General features: G+C 43.7%; 1 protein-coding gene across 2 annotated transcripts in view; it reads right to left on the reverse strand.

The window, feature by feature from the left end:
* The window catches only part of ACD (ACD shelterin complex subunit and telomerase recruitment factor), a 148,812-nt gene that overhangs the window by 58,370 nt on the left and 65,977 nt on the right, over positions 1–24,465 (reverse strand). For both annotated transcript variants that reach the window (XM_068236821.1, XM_068236820.1), the window contains exons 5-9: positions 9,233–9,312; positions 6,634–6,678; positions 4,926–4,981; positions 3,720–3,877; positions 850–931 (exon numbers count right to left, since the gene is read on the reverse strand). In XM_068236821.1, coding sequence (XP_068092922.1) covers positions 850–931; positions 3,720–3,877; positions 4,926–4,981; positions 6,634–6,678; positions 9,233–9,312 — 421 coding nt within the window. The remainder of the gene's footprint in view (positions 1–849; positions 932–3,719; positions 3,878–4,925; positions 4,982–6,633; positions 6,679–9,232; positions 9,313–24,465) is intronic.

The raw sequence follows: 24,465 nt of genomic DNA on the forward strand, positions 1-24,465 counted from the left end.
CCGCCCGGCGGGAGGGTCCGGCGGACCCGTCGTTGCCGGCGCTAGTGCGTGTGTACGCACCTTTAGATTAAACAAAGGTCGACTTCAATTCACTAATTATGTGACTTTGGTACGGAAATGGTTACACCAGGACTTTTTTAGGGGCTTAATGGCAAAGTAGGTGAATACATATACACATGCCAATTTTCATTTTATTCCTTTTTTTATATATATTTATATTTTACTTCAAAAACTTATTTTGAAGAGATCCAACACAGAAAATAAGATTAAAAATTAAAATTACAGATTGGAATGTAACAGAATAGCTACAGAGCCAAGAGGGGTGAATACTATTTCAAGGCACTTTATACTTCCAATTCATTATATTTAGTTTGTACTGCACATCCTCATTAGTACAGTAGAATAATTCCTCCAAAAAGCTCCCGGTAACTGACAAAGTAGTCGCCCAAAACATAAAGAGGAACTTTACCGAACAAAAGTAGTAAGGGCAAACAAAATAAATCAATACATTGCAGAGAGATAGATCAAGATAGAGCGATAGATAGATCGATCAAGAAATGATTGATATTCATCATATAATTGGTTCATGTTGTTTGATCCACAAAGAGCCTGCTAGTTATCATCTTTACTACTAGCAGACAAGAAAAAAAACTCGACATCACCACCTGACATTATCTATAACCACACCCACTAACAATGCGATGGGCTAAAAGTTTTTTTTTTTTCGAGATGATGGTTTCGAGAAAACGTAAATATTTCTCATGGGAAAAGGGGTATCAGCTACTGCTTGGGATGAAGTTCAATTCTTGGTTAAAGTTCCTCTTTAACTGGGTTTTTGATTTAGCATACCTGACATCTGCTCCAGAGCAGCTTCTTCTTCTGGAGGGATAAGTAGTACCTTTATGGGAACAGAAAAACTGCTTGTGCCATCCTGTAAATATAAAGACAAGTAACGGATTTATTACCAAAAGTGTGGACCAAGAAGTTCTCCTAAACTAGGAAGAACTGCCCAATAAACATTGCATTGATGTTTGCTGCATTTTCCTTGAGAAGGGATTTCCACCTTGAACAAGTAAATGGCTCCAATGGATTCCCTATCAGCTAACTAGTACTATGTCAATGAAATACAACTGCACTAATGGTTGTGCTTGATTATTTCAGACTGCCTTTCACCATACAGAGGTTGAGGAAACACTGCTGATAAGGGTTTATAGCTGAAAAGTTCAAGGAGTCACTGCTTCTGTTTGTTTTGCATTTGAACAAAACAGTTTTTACATTAGACTAGTGTTCCCCAACCCTGTCCTCAAGGCCCACCAACAGTGCATGTTTTGTGGAAATCCACAAAGGTAGCTAATCAGCTCTGCTGAGACACTAATTACATCACCTGTGCATGTTTGTGGTTTTCTGCAAAACGTGTACTGTTCGTGGGCCTTGAGGATAGGGTTGGGGAACTGTGCATTAGACTGTCATGGTTGCTGCATAGAATCTAATCTCAATAATGAAGCACTTCAACTGAAAATAAAATAATTTGTCTCAATTCTATGTAACAAATGTTCTATTTGCCATTAGTAAAAAACACATAATTATCTCATAAGCTTATTTTCACTTTAGGTTTGCTTTCATTACCTGTGGCCATTGTAATGGGATCAGATCCTCACTGGGACCACAGACATTGGCATGATGTCTACTGCGGCCAAAAAGTGAAGACAACAGCTGGGAACTCTATTAAGCAGGCACATGCAGAGGGGAAGCGCTCGGTTGTATGACTCTGGGGTATGGCACCCGATACCCACCCATAGCCAGAACACATGGCACCCAGCATCTGCATTCATCACCCACATGACCACCAATGTCCCCCTAGCCAGAAACAAGGAGGGCAGAACTTGCGGCCATTGGTGACAGGTATGACTGACTCCACACCATTGAATGCACCTAGCGCTTCTGTGACTGATTGTATGTGTCAAGCGGAGGGGCTCAGGGGGATAGTTTGGGACAGTTGGAGAGTCGGGGGGGGGGGGGGGGGGGAGGGATGTCTGGTGAAGGTCACATGTCACTGCAGGGCAAGGGGGTTGGGGAGAAGGTTCCCCCACCACTAGAAGGTATTGTATATTCTGGCGTATAAGGCTACTTTTTAACCCTTGAAAATCTAAAAAGTCAGGGGTCGTCTTATACGCCGGATGTCATTGATGCCGGGTGATACGCCCTATCCTGTTAATGAGTCTCAGATCTCGCTGCTGAGGACTGAATGAAGCGGCTCAGGCGGACATGTGCGAGATCTGAGAGGCAGAGAAAGAGGTAAATAGGATGCAAGGGTGGGCCAAAAGTGTGAAAGAGGCGTGTTTTATGGGCACAATGCAATCTTACATAGTTACATAGTTATTTGGGTTGAAAAAAGACATACGTCCATCGAGTTCAACCAGAGGACAAAGTATATCACCAGCCTGCTCCCTCACTTATCCCTGTAGATCCAGAATCTATTCTTCCATACTCAACAGGTAGACAAGGAGAGCTGACCAATCCAACCAGTCAATCGCCTATATACTGTTATATACTGGGTACCACATACATTACAGCACCAGTATCTGTTAATACATAGCACCAGTATATGATTTTTAAATTTTATTTGGTATGCATTGGAAGAGGGTAGTCTTATACGACGAGTATATCCCAAACTCTATATTTTAAACTAGAAAAGTTGGGCGGTTCGTCTTATTATTATTATTTAGTATTTATATAGCTCCGACATCTTCCGCAGCGTTGTACAGAGAATATATTATCTTGTCACTTAACTGTCCCTCTGTGGGGCTCACAATCTAATCCCTACCATAGTCATATGTCTATGTATGTTGTGTAGTGTATGTATTGTAGTCTAGGGCCAATTTAGGGAGAAGCTAATTAACCTATCTGTATGTTTTTGGGATGTGGGAGGAAACCCGAGTACCCAGAGGAAACCCACGCAGACACGGGGAGAACATACATTGCGTGAGTACATACAAACTCCTTGCAGATGTTGACCTGGCTGGGATTCGAACCGGGACCCAGCGTTGCAAGGCGAGAGCGCTAACCACTACGCCACCGTGCTGCCCGGTCTTATACACCCGGTCGTCTTATACGCCGGAATATACAGTACTACTGTGCATTTGGGAAGGCCCCTTTTTTACATTTGAGCACCCCCCACTTAAAGGAAACCAAAGATGATAAAACATAAAAGTTTAATACATACCTGGGGCTTCCTCCAGCCCCATAAGGACGGATCACTCCCACGCCGCCGTCCTCAGTCTTCTCCAGCTCTGGCACCCATAACTTCAGCCAGAGAAGTGCGCTCTCTATGAACCTCTCCGGCAACCGCCGGAGAGTAATGTTGAGAATGCACTTCTCTTGTGCAAACTGACTACGACTTGCTGTAAGTTACGGGACCCGCTACCGGAGCTGGAGAAGACTGAGGTCGGTGGCGTGGGAGTGATCCATACTTATGGAGCTGGAGGAAGCCCCAGGTATGAATAACATTTTTATCTTTTATCATCTCTGGTACACTTTAAGGACCCCCTGCAGGGCCCTGCTATTAAGACAACTGACAAGAAATTCCTTCAAACCATAAAAAGTCAATGGGTTATAAAAAGAGCACTCACAATCAAAGTTATCCACATGTAATTTTAATTGCAGTCTTGATGTATATGCTTCAGAACGTTAAAATGCAGAATGACATCTAGAAACCTTACCTTGTTGTGTTGCATCTCTGTCCTCCATGTTGTCCTAGCTTGTGGTGAAATGTCCTGGGTGACAAATGGATCAAGGTCAAGGCACTGCTCAGCAATGGCTTTCAACTCATTCAACTTTTCTTCATTTGCAATCATAAGCAACTGGGTGAGTGACACATCTATTCCAATATAAAACAGGAACAAAGAGAAAAGAAGAAAGAAAAACAAAAGACTAAATATCGATACAGAAGCCTTCCATGTAAATGCAAAAAAAGGGGATTCACTGATTTACATCCATCTGCAAATTCAACACAAAGGTGTGTCAAAATATTATACAAACAGATACCGTTGGCGATAAGAATTGCTTTCCTTCTGTCTTTTTCCATATTTGCATTTTGTAGATTTTCTAATTAAAGTTTTGAATGTCTCATGGAGGAACAAGAGCATAGGATGTCGGTCTGTGCATTGCCCTTCTTCATTGTATGTCAGAATATTATTACCCTAAAAAGGTTCGTCCCACTTCCATCCTTTAACACTGCTGAATTTGAATTGGAAAACTGAAAAAATAAATTAAGGGAAACTAAATTTAGAGTAGGGATGGCACCATTGCCTGCATTCTCTTACAAATGTTCCTTGCTTGGCATTTACAGTGTACCTGAGAAGAAGGGAACAAAAGATTTTTACTTACCTGGGGCTTCTTCCAGCCCCCTGTATTCTGTAAGCCTCCTTAATGTCTTCCTGGTCCCCTCCATTGAACCTCTGTCAACCCCATTAAATTTCAAGACTCAGCTCAGTCGCTTACTACTGCACATGTGCGATCTCGGCCATGCCATTTGCAGATTGCTCTTCTGTATCCGGTAGCGTTCTGCGCATGCTCAGTTTCTAATAATTGGAGTTTGATGGAGGAGGTGCAGGGCCCGGAAAAGTGAGCAGTGAATATGAAAGTAGCTCCTAACCAAGCTGGATCATGTACTTCACAGCTGCACAGCAGATCAGACAGGGAGGACATGGTGAGAGTGGATAGACTACAGGAGGCTGGAAGAAGCCCCAGGTAGGTAAAAATCCCTTTGTTCTGTTCATCTCAGGTTTAATTTAAAAGGAATATGGAAGCTGCTGCCTTTATTCTCTATCACTGTAGGTTACTTTATCAATTCCACAAACGATGCAAAAAATACAAAAGGATAATTAATGTCAGCAGGTAATACACATTTGCATTAGGACACTTACCTGATGAGTTCATTTCTGAAACAGCTTGCTGAACTTTCAGCTCTTCCATATGCCTCCTAAAACATACAGAACAAGTGGCCGTTATCTTTGTCTCTTTTGGTCGAGCAGGTTCCTCCATAGCAGGGTTGGCCTGCACATGGATTAGATGATCCGCCAGACCAGATCTCTCTCCATTGCATCAGGGAGGGATCAGGCGCAGCCGCACACATGCTAGATTCTTGGAAGAGGCAGCACTGACCGGCCGTCTCGCCCATGAGCCATCTAACGTGTGCACAAGGCTTTAGCTGTTCTCGGTCATTACAATGAAAGGCCTATGCTACAGAAGCCAGGATTTCAAAATATGCCACTGAGGATAGCCTACAAATTCAAACTAATTGTACACAAGATAGAGCAATAATTTTTTTACAGGGGACATTTTCCATCCCCATGTGCTTGATTTTTCAATGTCCTTCAAGTGTCCCAGAGCCAAAATAGATTAACTACTGATAAAGAATAACTACTGACATTCTTTATCTATCCCCTGCACTCAGAAGCTGTTTCCTTCAAGGAAAAGTTTTATGGCTGTAATTCCTTATCAGTGAAAGTCACATTATAGTCTGACTAGGTCCAGACTGGGGAGAAGCTGTCACTTGCATACCTAAAAGCTTAACTCTTTCAAGCAGAAAAAGGTATATAAAAGAACAAAACCTAGTTATTAATATTCTTGGCACTGTACATACACATGTCTATCTCATCATGTCACCCCGGGTACACTTAAAGTATTGAGTACTAGAAGATGTAAAAAGAACCCGAGATGGGAAACCTATGAAAGCTGCATTATTTATTTCCTTTTAAACAATACTATCAGCATGGCAGTCCAGCTGATCTTTCTCGTCACTAGGGTCTAAATCACACACCTGAAACAAGCATGCAGCTAAAACTTGCCAGATTTGTCTTAAAGACTGCTTGCTTAGGGTGACTGTAAAGCAGTGTTCCCCAACCCTGTCCTCAAGGCCCACCAACAGTGCATGTTTTGTGGAAATCCACAGAGGTAGTGAATCAGCTCTGCAGAGACACTAATTACCTCACCTGTGCATGTTTGTGGTTTTCTGCAAAACATGTACTATTGGTGGGCCTTGAGGACAGAGTTGGGTAACTCTGGCTGTATTACCGTAGATTCAGAGGTTCAGTAGGACAGCAAGGCAATGTGTATTATTTAAAAGGAAACAAACATGTCAGCCTCTATATTATTATCATCCTACCTAATAAAAGGCAAGTGTCGCTGCGTCCGTCCGTGTGTCAGTGCATTTTAGCACTGTGCATGTGCAGGAACAGACGCAGAGACACTGCCGAGAGCCAGGGGAGGATGGGGCCAGAAGGGGCCGGCTTGCACGCGGCAGATGGGCGTGCGCGCGGCGAAGTAAAGACAGACCTAGCCTGTTTTTAAACGGGTTAAGGCCACTAGTTGTTTTCTAAAGCTCCAGCATACATCCCTGTACCCTTGGGTTCCCTTTAAGTACTTGATGGCTGTAGTGGAGGGCTCTCTTGTTTCTGTATCAGAACATGCATGGCTGCTCTACAAGCTTGAAATGGTTTAAAAACGATAGGCTGTAAATGTGCAATAGCAAGTTAATATCAAATAATTCCAGACCTCATTTTCTTTTGGCAGCTATACACTCAGGACATGTTCATACATTAAAAGTTATACAATATGAGCAAAGCAACTTACTGCCAAAGTTCCTTCATCTTATTTCTTACTCCTGGGTCTGCATTGCTGAAACAACACAAGGAATACCTTCAATTGCCATACTTACTGTAGGTAATAATATAGCTATAGGCATGAATATAAAACTAGATTCAAAATAAACCTATAATTGCCTATTAACTTGTAATCAACCTTTGGACTATATATGTCAGTCTGTCTTACCAGTTGAGAATAAAAATGTAAACATTTAAATGACACACAACACAAGCAGTAGCTCTGTAGTGAATAGATACCAGAATCCTAAAAAGCAGCCGATATCCATTTAGAATCCTAAAAAGCAGCTGATATCCATTTGTACTGTATATTTAATCACTCTGGCTGCTAGGACCAAGGTGGTGGATCCATTCAGTTTCCATTTATTCTTGATTTCATGCTAAAAAGCACCACCACTTAATCCTAATCCTGTAGTATTGCAGCCCGCTGGTGTCCATGGTTAGCACCTGTGTGTGTTCTCTGTGTGCTTTATCCCTGCTAATCTGATAACCTGCCTTGTTATCGACCTTGCCTCTATGACTTCCTGACCGGTTACTGAACCCTGCTATGCTGACTACCAGGTCAGTTGCTGATCGCTGCCTGTCTGACTTCCTGGCTGGGCTGACTATCCAAACGGTTACCAAACTGGCTCATGTTTACAACTATCCACTTTTGCCCAAAGTTGCTTTGGTGCTCTGCTTACATCCTCGAGCGCCAGGTGGCACGTTACAAGGGTAGCTGTCCTTACCATGAAGTCTCTGTGTCTACTGGTGTGTACCTAACAATTCAAGATTTCATACTAGTACTAGATGACATCACTTCCTTTCTTTCAAATACCTGTCTTTAAAACAATTGTAGAATATATTGGCATTGCAATGTCTGAAAGACGAGAGAAAACGCCTGCATCACCTTCCCAGCAGTCCACTTCTCTTCTGTGGGGTGAGGGGGCACTAACACAACCGCATACCAAGAGATTTCTCAAATTAGAGGCATGTCTATAAATCAATTTTGACTTCTCTGGAACAACCCTTTGTAATAACACTTCTGAAGACAATACCCCTCAGTATTTATCAAAGATACGTTGCAAACCCCCATACTCGGCTGCAAAATCCAATATGATTCCTAATGCACTGTGCAGTAACTGCTCTTTGTGAGAGTAAAAATATTCTGTTTGGAGCTGCCACTTACTTAACTTCCAGGGTCATTTGCCTCTTATTGATACCTACTACTATTCCTCAACCTTGGTTGGTAGAACCCATTTTTTTCTTGATGGATTGAGTTTGCCCCTACATATTTTTTATGTGACAGGGGTCCAAGCTATAAGACAAAATGTATTCTACAACTTGTGATTAAAATTAGGTCACATATATGTCAATTGATAACAAGCTTGATGCAGAGCAATCCATTATTCTCAAGTTGCGCCTATGGCAGTGATCTGCAAACTTGGCTCTCCAGCTGTTAAGAAACTACAAGTCCCACAATGCATTTGCTTTTATGAATCATGATAGTGGCTGTCAGACTCTCACAATGCACTGTGGGACTTGTAGTTCCTTAACAGCGGGAGATACAAGTTTGCAGATCACTGGTCTATGGCTTTTTTTGCTATGCATTTTTTTTCATTAACTGTTACTTGATATGCATAGCTGTTCCAGCACTGGAACCCTGTGAACATATTGAAGATGTTCTAATGTCCGTAAACGTGTTTGGCCATACTGCCCAGTAGCATGAAGTTGCTTGTGTATGGCTCAGCACAGGTGGGCCATACCTGCACCTGTGCAATACAACCGCACTTGTACAAGTACACATTAAAATGCGCACTACATGTGGAAAAATCACCTGTGAAAAAATTGTGGCCATTTTCTGCAATGAGAATGTGGTCTCAGCCTAAGAATGATCTCTGTTACTGGCTGTCACAGCGGTCATTCGGGTCAGGGAACGCATGTTCCCTTACTCCAATCAGTGCTGCCTTGGAAGTCATCAAGCGCTTACGTATATGCGCAGGCATGCATGAGGACCCACTGGAGTGTGTGCACTCACACGATCAAGCACAGCGGCAGTGAAACTGAAAGGATGTGAAATTCATGTCCTTTCAGGGGTATAGGTAAGTGTTGTGTTCGCGTTTTCCCCAGAAATTTTAAATTGGAAAGCTTTTTGCGCGATGCATGCATTCCCAATTACAGTGTATTTTGCTCCAAATGATAAATTATGTCCGGGAAACGCGAACCACACAAACCTAGGAATCACATAGAAAAAAACGGGCAAGTGAATTCCCTGCCTAAGGCCTTGTTTTCATCTAATATATTCCAGATGTGTTTTAGGAAACGCAACACAATGCGATCCACAGGAAGACTGCACTGTCTGATGTTTCCTTCACAGCGGAATTGCAACGCATAGTTGCATGCATTTTGAAACATTTGCGATGCATTTCCATCCATTGTGATGAATAGAATAGCAACCCCACTGGAGCAAGTCGCAGAGCAACACGAGTCGCAGTGGCCACCTGCATTGCCCACAGCGTTAAGATGGAAACAAGGCCTTAGGCTTGACTGGTCTGGCTAATTGTGAATAGCAATAACAATATTTTACTCACCAGTTCAATAGGTCCACTGGGCTTGCCTCCATGGGCACCACACAAAAGTGTTGAATGGTCAGATAGAATTCACAGAATCTCTGAAAAACAGTCCATACATTACTAAACAAAAAATAAATAAATAAATCTATTTTTTAATGTATTTTTTTAAAAACACTTTTTGGCTTAAACAGAAAAACAATCAAATCCTACCGAGGTGGAATTTGATTTGTACATTTTCAACCTACACAAATTTCCATGGCACCCGTGTGCCAATCAGACAGTGCTGTTTATTCTGTCTGACATCGCTGCATCAAGCTATGCTTTACGCTGTTCTGACGTCGCTGCATCAAGCTATGCTTTACGCTGTTCTGACGTCACTGCATCAAGCTATGCTTTATGCTGTTCTGACGTCGCTGCATCAAGCTATGCTTTATGCTGTACTGATGTCGCTGCAACAAGCTATGCTTTATGCTGTTCTAATGTCGCTGCAACAAGCTATGCTTTATGCTGTTCTGACGTCACTGCATCAAGCTATGCTTTATGCTGTACTGATGTCGCTGCAACAAGCTATGCTTTATGCTGCTCTGATGTCGCTGCAACAAGCTATGCTTTATGCTGTTCTGACGTCACTGCATCAAGCTATGCTTTATGCTGTACTGATGTCGCTGCAACAAGCTATGCTTTATGCTGTTCTGATGTCGCTGCAACAAGCTATGCTTTATGCTGTTCTGACGTCGCTGCAACAAGCTATGCTTTATGCTGCTCTGATGTCGCTGCAACAAGCTATGCTTTATGCTGTTCTGACGTCGCTGCAACAAGCTATGCTTTATGCTGCTCTGATGTCGCTGCAACATGCTATGCTTTATGCTGCTCTGATGTCGCTGCAACAAGCTATGCTTTATGCTGTTCTGAGGTTGCTGCATCAAGCTATGCTTTATGCTGTTCTGATGTCGCTGCAACATGCTATGCTTTATGCTGCTCTGATGTCGCTGCAACAAGCTATGCTTTATGCTGTTCCGATGTCGCTGCAACAAGCTATGCTTTATGCTGTTCTGATGTCGCTGCAACAAGCTATGCTTTATGCTGTTCTGATGTCGCTGCATCAAGCTATGCTTTATGCTGTACTGATGTCGCTGCAACAAGCTATGCTTTATGCTGTTCTGACGTCGCTGCAACAAGCTATGCTTTATGCTGTTCTGACGTCGCTGCAACAAACTATGCTTTATGCTGTTCTGACGTCACTGCATCAAGCTATGCTTTATGCTGTTCTGATGTCGCTGCAACCAGCTATGCTTTATGCAGTTCTGACGTCACTGCATCAAGCTATGCTTTATGCTGTTCTGATGTCGCTGCAACAAGCTATGCTTTATGCTTTTCTGACGTCACTGCATCAAGCTATGCTTTATGCTGTTCTGATGTCGCTGCAACCAGCTATGCTTTATGCTGTTCTGACGTCACTGCATCAAGCTATGCTTTATGCTTTTCTGATGTCGCTGCAACAAGCTATGCTTTATGCTGTTCTGATGTTGCTACAACAAGCTATGCTTTATGCTGTTCTGATGTCGCTGCAACAAGCTATGCTTTATGCTGTTCCGATGTCGCTGCAACAAGCTATGCTTTATGCTGTTCTGACGTCGCTGCAACAAGCTATGCTTTATGCTGTTCTGACGTCGCTGCAACAAGCTATGCTTTATGCTGTTCTGATGTCGCTGCAACAAGCTATGCTTTATGCTGTTCTGAGATCGCTGCATCAAGCTATGCTTTATGCTGCTCTGATGTCGCTGCATCAAGCTATGCTTTATGCTGTTCTGACGTCGCTGCAACAAGCTATGCTTTATGCTATTCTGATGTTTCTGCAACAAGCTATGCTTTATGCTGTTCTGACGTCGCTGCAACAAGCTATGCTTTATGCTGTTCTGACGTCGCTGCATCAAGCTATGCTTTATGCTGTTCTAACATCGCTGCAACAAGCTTTGCTTTATGCTGTTCTGATGTCGCTGCAACAAGCTATGCTTTATGCTAGTCTGATGTCGCTGCAACAAGCTATGCTTTATGCTGTTCTGAGATTGCTGCAACAAGCTATGCTTTATGCTGTTCTGATGTCGCTGCAACAAGCTATGCTTTTCTGATGTCGCTGCATCAAGCTATGCTTTATGCTGTACTGATGTTGATGCAACAAGCTATGCTTTATGCTGCTCTGACGTCGCTGCATCAAGCTATGCTTTATGCTGTTCTGATGTTGTTGCAACAAGCTATGCTTTATGCTGTTCTGATGTCGCTGCATCATGCTATGCTTTATGGTGTTCTGATGTTGTTGCAACAAGCTATGCTTTATGCTGCTCTGACGTCGCTGCATCAAGCTATGCTTTATGCTGTTCTGATGTTGTTGCAACAAGCTATGCTTTATGCTGTTCTGATGTCGATGCAACAAGCTATCCTTTATGCTGCTCTGATGTCGCTGCAACAAGCTATGCTTTATGCTGTTCTGATGTCGCTGCAACAAGCTATGCTTTATGCTGTTCTGATGTCGCTGCAACAAGCTATGCTTTATGCTGTTCTGAGATCGCTGCAACAAGCTATGCTTTATGCTGTTCTGATGTCGCTGCAACAAGCTATGCTTTTCTGATGTCGCTGCATCAAGCTATGCTTTATGCTGTACTGATGTTGTTGCAACAAGGTATGCTTTATGCTGCTCTGACGTCGCTGCATCAAGCTATGCTTTATGCTGTTCTGATGTTGTTGCAACAAGCTATGCTTTATGCTGTTCTGATGTCGCTGCATCATGCTATGCTTTATGGTGTTCTGATGTTGTTGCAACAAGCTATGCTTTATGCTGCTCTGACGTCGCTGCATCAAGCTATGCTTTATGCTGTTCTGATGTTGTTGCAACAAGCTATGCTTTATGCTGTTCTGATGTCGATGCAACAAGCTATCCTTTATGCTGTTCTGACGTCGCTGCATCAAGCTATGCTTTATGGTGTTCTAATGTCGCTGCATCAAGCTATGCTTTATGCTGTTCTGATGTTGCTGCATCAAGCTATGCTTTATGCTGTTCTGATGTCGCCGCAACAAGCTATGCTTTATGCTGTACTGATGTCGCTGCAACAAGCTATGCTTTATGCTGTTCTGACGTCGCTGCAACAAGCTATGCTTTATGCTGTTCTGATGTCGCTGCAACAAGCTATGCTTTATGCTGTTCTGACATTGCTGCATCCAGCTATGCTTTATGCTGTTCTGACGTCGCTGCAACAAGCTATGCTTTATGCTGCTCTGATGTTGTTGCAACAAGCTATGCTTTATGCTTTTCTGTCGTCGCTGCAACAAGCTATGCTTTATGCTGTTCTGATGTCGCTGCAACAAGCTATGCTTTATGCTGCTCTGATGTCGCTGCACAAGCTATGCTTTATGCTGTTCTGATGTCGCTGCAACAAGCTATGCTTTATGCTGTTCTGATGTCGCTGCAACAAGCTAGGTTTTATGCTGTTCTGATGTCGCTGCAACAAGCTAGGTTTTATGCTGTTCTGGTGTCGCTGCAACAAGCTATGCTTTATGCTGTTCTGACGTCGCTGCAACAAGCTATGCTTTATGCTGTTCTGATGTCACTGCAACAAGCTATGCTTTATGCTGTGCTGATGTCGCTGCAACAAGCTATGCTTTATGCTGTTCTGACATCGCTGCAACAAGCTATGCTTTATGCTGTCCTGACGTCGCTGCAACAAGCTATGCTTTATGCTGTTCTGACGTCGCTGCAACAAGCTATGCTTTATGCTGTTCTGATGTCGCTGCAACAAGCTATGCTTTATGCTGTTCTGACGTCGCTGCAACAAGCTATGCTTTATGCTGTTCTGATGTTGCTGCAACAAGCTAGGTTTTATGCTGTTCTGATGTCGCTGCAACAAGCTATGCTTTATGCTGTTCTGACGTCGCTGCAACAAGCTATGCTTTATGCTGTTCTGATGTTGCTGCAACAAGCTAGGTTTTATGCTGTTCTGATGTCGCTGCAACAAGCTATGCTTTATGCTGTTCTGATGTTGTTGCAACAAGCTATGCTTTATGCTGTTCTGATGTCGCTGCAACAAGCTAGGTTTTATGCTGTTCTGATGTTGCTGCAACAAGCTAGGTTTTATGCTGTTCTGATGTCGCTGCAACAAGCTATGCTTTATGCTGTTCTGATGTCGCTGCAACAAGCTATGCTTTATGCTGTTCTGATGTCGCTGCAACAAGCTATGCTTTATGCTGTTCTGACGTCGCTGCAACAAGCTATGCTTTATGCTGTTCTGATGTTGCTGCAACAAGCTAGGTTTTATGCTGTTCTGATGTTGCTGCAACAAGCTAGGTTTTATGCTGTTCTGATGTTGCTGCAACAAGCTATGCTTTATGCTGCTCTGATGTCGCTGCAACAAGCTATGCTTTATGCTGTTCTGACGTCGCTGCAACAAGCTATGCTTTATGCTGCTCTGATGTCGCTGCAACAAGCTATGCTTTATGCTGTTCTGATGTCGCTGCAACAAGCTATGCTTTATGCTGCTCTGATGTCGCTGCAACAAGCTATGCTTTATGCTGTTCTAATGTCTCTGCAACAAGCTAGGCTTTATGCTGTTCTGATGTCGCTGCAACAAGCTATGCTTTATGCTGCTCTGATGTCGCTGCAACAAGCTATGCTTTATGCTGTTCTGACGTCACTGCATCAAGCTATGCTTTATGCTGTTCTGACGTCGCTGCAACAAGCTATGCTTTATGCTGTTCTGACGTCGCTGCAACAAGCTATGCTTTATGCTGTTCTAATGTCGCTGCAACAAGCTATGCTTTATTCTGTTCTGATGTCGCTGCAACAAGCTATGCTTTATGCTGCTCTGATGTCGCTGCAACAAGCTATGCTTTATGCTGCTCTGATGTCGCTGCAACAAGCTATGCTTTATGCTGTTCTGACGTCGCTGCAACAAGCTATGCTTTATGCTGTTCTGATGTCGCTGCAACAAGCTATGCTTTATGCTGCTCTGATGTCGCTGCAACAAGCTATGCTTTATGCTGTTCTGATGTCGCTGCAACAAGCTATGCTTTATGCTGTTCTGACGTCACTGCATCAAGCTATGCTTTATGCTGTTCTGACGTCGCTGCAACAAGCTATGCTTTATGCTGTTCTGACGTCGCTGCAACAAGCTATGCTTTATGCTGTTCTAATGTCGCTGCAACAAGCTATGCTTTATGCTGTTCTGATGTCGCTGCAACAAGCTATGCTTTATGCTGCTCTGATGTCGCTGCAACAAGCTATGCTTTATGCTGTTCTGACGTCGCTGCAACAAGCTATGCTTTATGCTGTACTGATGTCGCTGCAACAAGCTATGCTTTATGCTGTTCTGATGTCGCTGCATCAAGCTATGCTTTATGCTGTTCTGATGTTGTTGCAACAAGCTATGCTTTATGCTGTTCTGATGTCGATGCAACAAGCTATCCTTTATGCTGCTCTGATGTCGCTGCAACAAGCTATGCTTTATGCTGTTCTGATGTCGCTGCAACAAGCTATGCTTTATGCTGTTCTGATGTCGCTGCAACAAGCTACGCTTTATGCTGTTCTGAGATCGCTGCAACAAGCTATGCTTTATGCTGTTCTGATGTCGCTGCAACAAGCTATGCTTTTCTGATGTCGCTGCATCAAGCTATGCTTTATGCTGTACTGATGTTGTTGCAACAAGGTATGCTTTATGCTGCTCTGACGTCGCTGCATCAAGCTATGCTTTATGCTGTTCTGATGTTGTTGCAACAAGCTATGCTTTATGCTGTTCTGATGTCGCTGCATCAAGCTATGCTTTATGCTGTACTGATGTCGCTGCAACAAGCTATGCTTTATGCTGTTCTGACGTCGCTGCAACAAGCTATGCTTTATGCTGTTCTGACGTCGCTGCAACAAACTATGATTTATGCTGTTCTGACGTCACTGCATCAAGCTATGCTTTATGCTGTTCTGATGTCGCTGCAACCAGCTATGCTTTATGCAGTTCTGACGTCACTGCATCAAGCTATGCTTTATGCTGTTCTGAGGTTGCTGCATCAAGCTATGCTTTATGCTGTTCTGATGTCGCTGCAACATGCTATGCTTTATGCTGCTCTGATGTCGCTGCAACAAGCTATGCTTTATGCTGTTCCGATGTCGCTGCAACAAGCTATGCTTTATGCTGTTCTGATGTCGCTGCAACAAGCTATGCTTTATGCTGTTCTGATGTCGCTGCATCAAGCTATGCTTTATGCTGTACTGATGTCGCTGCAACAAGCTATGCTTTATGCTGTTCTGACGTCGCTGCAACAAGCTATGCTTTATGCTGTTCTGACGTCGCTGCAACAAACTATGCTTTATGCTGTTCTGACGTCACTGCATCAAGCTATGCTTTATGCTGTTCTGATGTCGCTGCAACCAGCTATGCTTTATGCAGTTCTGACGTCACTGCATCAAGCTATGCTTTATGCTGTTCTGATGTCGCTGCAACAAGCTATGCTTTATGCTTTTCTGACGTCACTGCATCAAGCTATGCTTTATGCTGTTCTGATGTCGCTGCAACCAGCTATGCTTTATGCTGTTCTGACGTCACTGCATCAAGCTATGCTTTATGCTTTTCTGATGTCGCTGCAACAAGCTATGCTTTATGCTGTTCTGATGTCGCTGCATCATGCTATGCTTTATGCTGTTCTGACGTCGCTGCAACAAGCTATGCTTTATGCTGTTCTGACGTCGCTGCAACAAGCTATGCTTTATGCTGTTCTGACGTCGCTGCAACAAGCTATGCTTTATGCTGTTCTGATGTCGCTGCAACAAGCTATGCTTTATGCTGTTCTGAGATCGCTGCATCAAGCTATGCTTTATGCTGCTCTGATGTCGCTGCATCAAGCTATGCTTTATGCTGTTCTGATGTCGCTGCAACAAGCTATGCTTTATGCTATTCTGATGTTTCTGCAACAAGCTATGCTTTATGCTGTTCTGACGTCGCTGCAACAAGCTATGCTTTATGCTGTTCTGACGTCGCTGCATCAAGCTATGCTTTATGCTGTTCTGACATCGCTGCAACAAGCTTTGCTTTATGCTGTTCTGATGTCGCTGCAACAAGCTATGCTTTATGCTGTTCTGACGTCGCTGCAACAAGCTATGCTTTATGCTATTCTGATGTTTCTGCAACAAGCTATGCTTTATGCTGTTCTGACGTCGCTGCAACAAGCTATGCTTTATGCTGTTCTGACGTCGCTGCATCAAGCTATGCTTTATGCTGTTCTGACATCGCTGCAACAAGCTTTGCTTTATGCTTTTCTGATGTCGCTGCATCAAGCTATGCTTTATGCTCTACGGATGTTGTTGCAACAAGCTATGCTTTATGCTGCTCTGACGTCGCTGCATCAAGCTATGCTTTATGCTGTTCTGATGTTGTTGCAACAAGCTATGCTTTATGCTGTTCTGATGTCGCTGCATCATGCTATGCTTTATGGTGTTCTGATGTTGTTGCAACAAGCTATGCTTTATGCTGCTCTGACGTCGCTGCATCAAGCTATGCTTTATGCTGTTCTGATGTTGTTGCAACAAGCTATGCTTTATGCTGTTCTGATGTCGATGCAACAAGCTATCCTTTATGCTGCTCTGATGTCGCTGCAACAAGCTATGCTTTATGCTGTTCTGATGTCGCTGCAACAAGCTATGCTTTATGCTGTTCTGATGTCGCTGCAACAAGCTATGCTTTATGCTGTTCTGAGATCGCTGCAACAAGCTATGCTTTATGCTGTTCTGATGTCGCTGCAACAAGCTATGCTTTTCTGATGTCGCTGCATCAAGCTATGCTTTATGCTGTACTGATGTTGTTGCAACAAGGTATGCTTTATGCTGCTCTGACGTCGCTGCATCAAGCTATGCTTTATGCTGTTCTGATGTTGTTGCAACAAGCTATGCTTTAAGCTGTTCTGATGTCGCTGCATCATGCTATGCTTTATGGTGTTCTGATGTTGTTGCAACAAGCTATGCTTTATGCTGCTCTGACGTCGCTGCATCAAGCTATGCTTTATGCTGTTCTGATGTTGTTGCAACAAGCTATGCTTTATGCTGTTCTGATGTCGATGCAACAAGCTATCCTTTATGCTGTTCTGACGTCGCTGCATCAAGCTATGCTTTATGGTGTTCTAATGTCGCTGCATCAAGCTATGCTTTATGCTGTTCTGATGTCGCTGCATCAAGCTATGCTTTATGCTGTTCTGATGTCGCCGCAACAAGCTATGCTTTATGCTGTACTGATGTCGCTGCAACAAGCTATGCTTTATGCTGTTCTGACGTCGCTGCAACAAGCTATGCTTTATGCTGTTCTGATGTCGCTGCAACAAGCTATGCTTTATGCTGTTCTGACATTGCTGCATCCAGCTATGCTTTATGCTGTTCTGACGTCGCTGCAACAAGCTATGCTTTATGCTGCTCTGATGTTGTTGCAACAAGCTATGCTTTATGCTTTTCTGTCGTCGCTGCAACAAGCTATGCTTTATGCTGTTCTGATGTCGCTGCAACAAGCTATGCTTTATGCTGCTCTGATGTCGCTGCAGAAGCTATGCTTTATGCTGTTCTGATGTCGCTGCAACAAGCTATGCTTTATGCTGTTCTGATGTCGCTGCAACAAGCTAGGTTTTATGCTGTTCTGATGTCGCTGCAACAAGCTAGGTTTTATGCTGTTCTGGTGTCGCTGCAACAAGCTATACTTTATGCTGTTCTGACGTCGCTGCAACAAGCTATGCTTTATGCTGTTCTGATGTCACTGCAACAAGCTATGCTTTATGCTGTGCTGATGTCGCTGCAACAAGCTATGCTTTATGCTGTTCTGACATCGCTGCAACAAGCTATGCTTTATGCTGTCCTGACGTCGCTGCAACAAGCTATGCTTTATGCTGTTCTGACGTCACTGCAACAAGCTATGCTTTATGCTGTTCTGACGTCGCTGCAACAAGCTATGCTTTATGCTGTTCTGATGTCGCTGCAACAAGCTATGCTTTATGCTGTTCTGACGTCGCTGCAACAAGCTATGCTTTATGCTGTTCTGATGTTGCTGCAACAAGCTAGGTTTTATGCTGTTCTGATGTCGCTGCAACAAGCTATGCTTTATGCTGTTCTGACGTCGCTGCAACAAGCTATGCTTTATGCTGTTCTGATGTTGCTGCAACAAGCTAGGTTTTATGCTGTTCTGATGTCGCTGCAACAAGCTATGCTTTATGCTGTTCTGATGTTGTTGCAACAAGCTATGCTTTATGCTGTTCTGATGTCGCTGCAACAAGCTAGGTTTTATGCTGTTCTGATGTTGCTGCAACAAGCTAGGTTTTATGCTGTTCTGATGTCGCTGCAACAAGCTATGCTTTATGCTGTTCTGATGTCGCTGCAACAAGCTATGCTTTATGCTGCTCTGATGTAGCTGCAACAAGCTATGCTTTATGCTGCTCTGATGTCGCTGCAACAAGCTATGCTTTATGCTGTTCTGACGTCGCTGCAACAAGCTATGCTTTATGCTGTTCTGATGTCGCTGCAACAAGCTATGCTTTATGCTGTTCTGATGTCGCTGCAACAAGCTATGCTTTATGCTGCTCTGATGTCGCTGCAACAAGCTATGCTTTATGCTGCTCTGATGTCGCTGCAACAAGCTATGCTTTATGCTGTTCTGACGTCGCTGCAACAAGCTATGCTTTATGCTGTTCTGATGTCGCTGCAACAAGCTATGCTTTATGCTGCTCTGATGTCGCTGCAACAAGCTATGCTTTATGCTGTTCTGATGTCGCTGCAACAAGCTATGCTTTATGCTGTTCTGACGTCACTGCATCAAGCTATGCTTTATGCTGTTCTGACGTCGCTGCAACAAGCTATGCTTTATGCTGTTCTGACGTCGCTGCAACAAGCTATGCTTTATGCTGTTCTAATGTCGCTGCAACAAGCTATGCTTTATGCTGTTCTGATGTCGCTGCAACAAGCTATGCTTTATGCTGCTCTGATGTCGCTGCAACAAGCTATGCTTTATGCTGTTCTGACGTCGCTGCAACAAGCTATGCTTTATGCTGTACTGATGTCGCTGCAACAAGCTATGCTTTATGCTGTTCTGATGTCGCTGCATCAAGCTATGCTTTATGCTGTTCTGATGTTGTTGCAACAAGCTATGCTTTATGCTGTTCTGATGTCGATGCAACAAGCTATCCTTTATGCTGCTCTGATGTCGCTGCAACAAGCTATGCTTTATGCTGTTCTGATGTCGCTGCAACAAGCTATGCTTTATGCTGTTCTGATGTCGCTGCAACAAGCTACGCTTTATGCTGTTCTGAGATCGCTGCAACAAGCTATGCTTTATGCTGTTCTGATGTCGCTGCAACAAGCTATGCTTTTCTGATGTCGCTGCATCAAGCTATGCTTTATGCTGTACTGATGTTGTTGCAACAAGGTATGCTTTATGCTGCTCTGACGTCGCTGCATCAAGCTATGCTTTATGCTGTTCTGATGTTGTTGCAACAAGCTATGCTTTATGCTGTTCTGATGTCGCTGCATCAAGCTATGCTTTATGCTGTACTGATGTCGCTGCAACAAGCTATGCTTTATGCTGTTCTGACGTCGCTGCAACAAGCTATGCTTTATGCTGTTCTGACGTCGCTGCAACAAACTATGCTTTATGCTGTTCTGACGTCACTGCATCAAGCTATGCTTTATGCTGTTCTGATGTCGCTGCAACCAGCTATGCTTTATGCAGTTCTGACGTCACTGCATCAAGCTATGCTTTATGCTGTTCTGAGGTTGCTGCATCAAGCTATGCTTTATGCTGTTCTGATGTCGCTGCAACATGCTATGCTTTATGCTGCTCTGATGTCGCTGCAACAAGCTATGCTTTATGCTGTTCCGATGTCGCTGCAACAAGCTATGCTTTATGCTGTTCTGATGTCGCTGCAACAAGCTATGCTTTATGCTGTTCTGATGTCGCTGCATCAAGCTATGCTTTATGCTGTACTGATGTCGCTGCAACAAGCTATGCTTTATGCTGTTCTGACGTCGCTGCAACAAGCTATGCTTTATGCTGTTCTGACGTCGCTGCTACAAACTATGCTTTATGCTGTTCTGACGTCACTGCATCAAGCTATGCTTTATGCTGTTCTGATGTCGCTGCAACCAACTATGCTTTATGCAGTTCTGACGTCACTGCATCAAGCTATGCTTTATGCTGTTCTGATGTCGCTGCAACAAGCTATGCTTTATGCTTTTCTGACGTCACTGCATCAAGCTATGCTTTATGCTGTTCTGATGTCGCTGCAACCAGCTATGCTTTATGCTGTTCTGACGTCACTGCATCAAGCTATGCTTTATGCTTTTCTGATGTCGCTGCAACAAGCTATGCTTTATGCTGTTCTGATGTCGCTACAACAAGCTATGCTTTATGCTGTTCTGATGTCGCTGCAACAAGCTATGCTTTATGCTGTTCCGATGTCGCTGCAACAAGCTATGCTTTATGCTGTTCTGATGTCGCTGCAACAAGCTATGCTTTATGCTGTTCTGACGTCGCTGCAACAAGCTATGCTTTATGCTGTTCTGACGTCGCTGCAACAAGCTATGCTTTATGCTGTTCTGACGTCGCTGCAACAAGCTATGCTTTATGCTGTTCTGATGTCGCTGCAACAAGCTATGCTTTATGCTGTTCTGAGATCGCTGCATCAAGCTATGCCTGATGCTGCTCTGATGTCGCTGCATCAAGCTATGCTTTATGCTGTTCTGACGTCGCTGCAACAAGCTATGCTTTATGCTATTCTGATGTTTCTGCAACAAGCTATGCTTTATGCTGTTCTGACGTCGCTGCAACAAGCTATGCTTTATGCTGTTCTGACGTCGCTGCATCAAGCTATGCTTTATGCTGTTCTGACATCGCTGCAACAAGCTTTGCTTTATGCTGTTCTGATGTCGCTGCAACAAGCTATGCTTTATGCTAGTCTGATGTCGCTGCAACAAGCTATGCTTTATGCTGTTCTGAGATCGCTGCAACAAGCTATGCTTTATGCTGTTCTGATGTCGCTGCAACAAGCTATGCTTTTCTGATGTCGCTGCATCAAGCTATGCTTTATGCTGTACTGATGTTGTTGCAACAAGCTATGCTTTATGCTGCTCTGACGTCGCTGCATCAAGCTATGCTTTATGCTGTTCTGATGTTGTTGCAACAAGCTATGCTTTATGCTGTTCTGATGTCGCTGCATCATGCTATGCTTTATGGTGTTCTGATGTTGTTGCAACAAGCTATGCTTTATGCTGCTCTGACGTCGCTGCATCAAGCTATGCTTTATGCTGTTCTGATGTTGTTGCAACAAGCTATGCTTTATGCTGTTCTGATGTCGATGCAACAAGCTATCCTTTATGCTGCTCTGATGTCGCTGCAACAAGCTATGCTTTATGCTGTTCTGATGTCGCTGCAACAAGCTATGCTTTATGCTGTTCTGATGTCGCTGCAACAAGCTATGCTTTATGCTGTTCTGAGATCGCTGCAACAAGCTATGCTTTATGCTGTTCTGATGTCGCTGCAACAAGCTATGCTTTTCTGATGTCGCTGCATCAAGCTATGCTTTATGCTGTACTGATGTTGTTGCAACAAGGTATGCTTTATGCTGCTCTGACGTCGCTGCATCAAGCTATGCTTTATGCTGTTCTGATGTTGTTGCAACAAGCTATGCTTTATGCTGTTCTGATGTCGCTGCATCATGCTATGCTTTATGGTGTTCTGATGTTGTTGCAACAAGCTATGCTTTATGCTGCTCTGACGTCGCTGCATCAAGCTATGCTTTATGCTGTTCTGATGTTGTTGCAACAAGCTATGCTTTATGCTGTTCTGATGTCGATGCAACAAGCTATCCTTTATGCTGTTCTGACGTCGCTGCATCAAGCTATGCTTTATGGTGTTCTAATGTCGCTGCATCAAGCTATGCTTTATGCTGTTCTGATGTCGCTGCATCAAGCTATGCTTTATGCTGTTCTGATGTCGCCGCAACAAGCTATGCTTTATGCTGTACTGATGTCGCTGCAACAAGCTATGCTTTATGCTGTTCTGACGTCGCTGCAACAAGCTATGCTTTATGCTGTTCTGATGTCGCTGCAACAAGCTATGCTTTATGCTGTTCTGACATTGCTGCATCCAGCTATGCTTTATGCTGTTCTGACGTCGCTGCAACAAGCTATGCTTTATGCTGCTCTGATGTTGTTGCAACAAGCTATGCTTTATGCTGCTCTGATGTTGTTGCAACAAGCTATGCTTTATGCTGTTCTGATGTCGCTGCAACAAGCTATGCTTTATGCTGTTCTGACATTGCTGCATCCAGCTATGCTTTATGCTGTTCTGACGTCGCTGCAACAAGCTATGCTTTATGCTGCTCTGATGTTGTTGCAACAAGCTATGCTTTATGCTGCTCTGATGTTGTTGCAACAAGCTATGCTTTATGCTTTTCTGTCGTCGCTGCAACAAGCTATGCTTTATGCTGTTCTGATGTCGCTGCAACAAGCTATGCTTTATGCTGCTCTGATGTCGCTGCACAAGCTATGCTTTATGCTGTTCTGATGTCACTGCAACAAGCTATGCTTTATGCTGTGCTGATGTCGCTGCAACAAGCTATGCTTTATGCTGTTCTGACATCGCTGCAACAAGCTATGCTTTATGCTGTTCTGACGTCGCTGCAACAAGCTATGCTTTATGCTGTTCTGACGTCGCTGCAACAAGCTATGCTTTATGCTGTTCTGACGTCGCTGCAACAAGCTATGCTTTATGCTGTTCTGATGTCGCTGCAACAAGCTATGCTTTATGCTGTTCTGACGTCGCTGCAACAAGCTATGCTTTATGCTGTTCTGATGTTGCTGCAACAAGCTAGGTTTTATGCTGTTCTGATGTCGCTGCAACAAGCTATGCTTTATGCTGTTCTGACGTCGCTGCAACAAGCTATGCTTTATGCTGTTCTGATGTTGCTGCAACAAGCTAGGTTTTATGCTGTTCTGATGTCGCTGCAACAAGCTATGCTTTATGCTGTTCTGATGTTGTTGCAACAAGCTATGCTTTATGCTGTTCTGATGTCGCTGCAACAAGCTAGGTTTTATGCTGTTCTGATGTTGCTGCAACAAGCTAGGTTTTATGCTGTTCTGATGTCGCTGCAACAAGCTATGCTTTATGCTGCTCTGATGTCGCTGCAACAAGCTATGCTTTATGCTGTTCTAATGTCTCTGCAACAAGCTGTGCTTTATGCTGTTCTGATGTCGCTGCAACAAGCTATGCTTTATGCTGCTCTGATGTCGCTGCAACAAGCTATGCTTTATGCTGTTCTGACGTCACTGCATCAAGCTATGCTTTATGCTGTTCTGACGTCGCTGCAACAAGCTATGCTTTATGCTGTTCTAATGTCGCTGCAACAAGCTATGCTTTATGCTGTTCTGATGTCGCTGCAACAAGCTATGCTTTATGCTGCTCTGATGTCGCTGCAACAAGCTATGCTTTATGCTGCTCTGATGTCGCTGCAACAAGCTATGCTTTATGCTGTTCTGACGTCGCTGCAACAAGCTATGCTTTATGCTGTTCTGATGTCGCTGCAACAAGCTATGCTTTATGCTGCTCTGATGTCGCTGCAACAAGCTATGCTTTATGCTGTTCTGATGTCGCTGCAACAAGCTATGCTTTACGCTGTTCTGACGTCGCTGCATCAAGCTATGCTTTACGCTGTTCTGACGTCACTGCATCAAGCTATGCTTTATGCTGTTCTGACGTCGCTGCATCAAGCTATGCTTTATGCTGTACTGATGTCGCTGCAACAAGCTATGCTTTATGCTGTTCTAATGTCGCTGCAACAAGCTATGCTTTATGCTGTTCTGACGTCACTGCATCAAGCTATGCTTTATGCTGTACTGATGTCGCTGCAACAAGCTATGCTTTATGCTGCTCTGATGTCGCTGCAACAAGCTATGCTTTATGCTGTTCTGACGTCGCTGCAACAAGCTATGCTTTATGCTGCTCTGATGTCGCTGCAACATGCTATGCTTTATGCTGCTCTGATGTCGCTGCAACAAGCTATGCTTTATGCTGTTCTGAGGTTGCTGCATCAAGCTATGCTTTATGCTGTTCTGATGTCGCTGCAACATGCTATGCTTTATGCTGCTCTGATGTCGCTGCAACAAGCTATGCTTTATGCTGTTCCGATGTCGCTGCAACAAGCTATGCTTTATGCTGTTCTGATGTCGCTGCAACAAGCTATGCTTTATG

The sequence above is a fragment of the Hyperolius riggenbachi genome, chromosome 5 (assembly GCF_040937935.1).
Source record: "Hyperolius riggenbachi isolate aHypRig1 chromosome 5, aHypRig1.pri, whole genome shotgun sequence".
NCBI classification, from domain to species: domain Eukaryota; kingdom Metazoa; phylum Chordata; class Amphibia; order Anura; family Hyperoliidae; genus Hyperolius; species Hyperolius riggenbachi.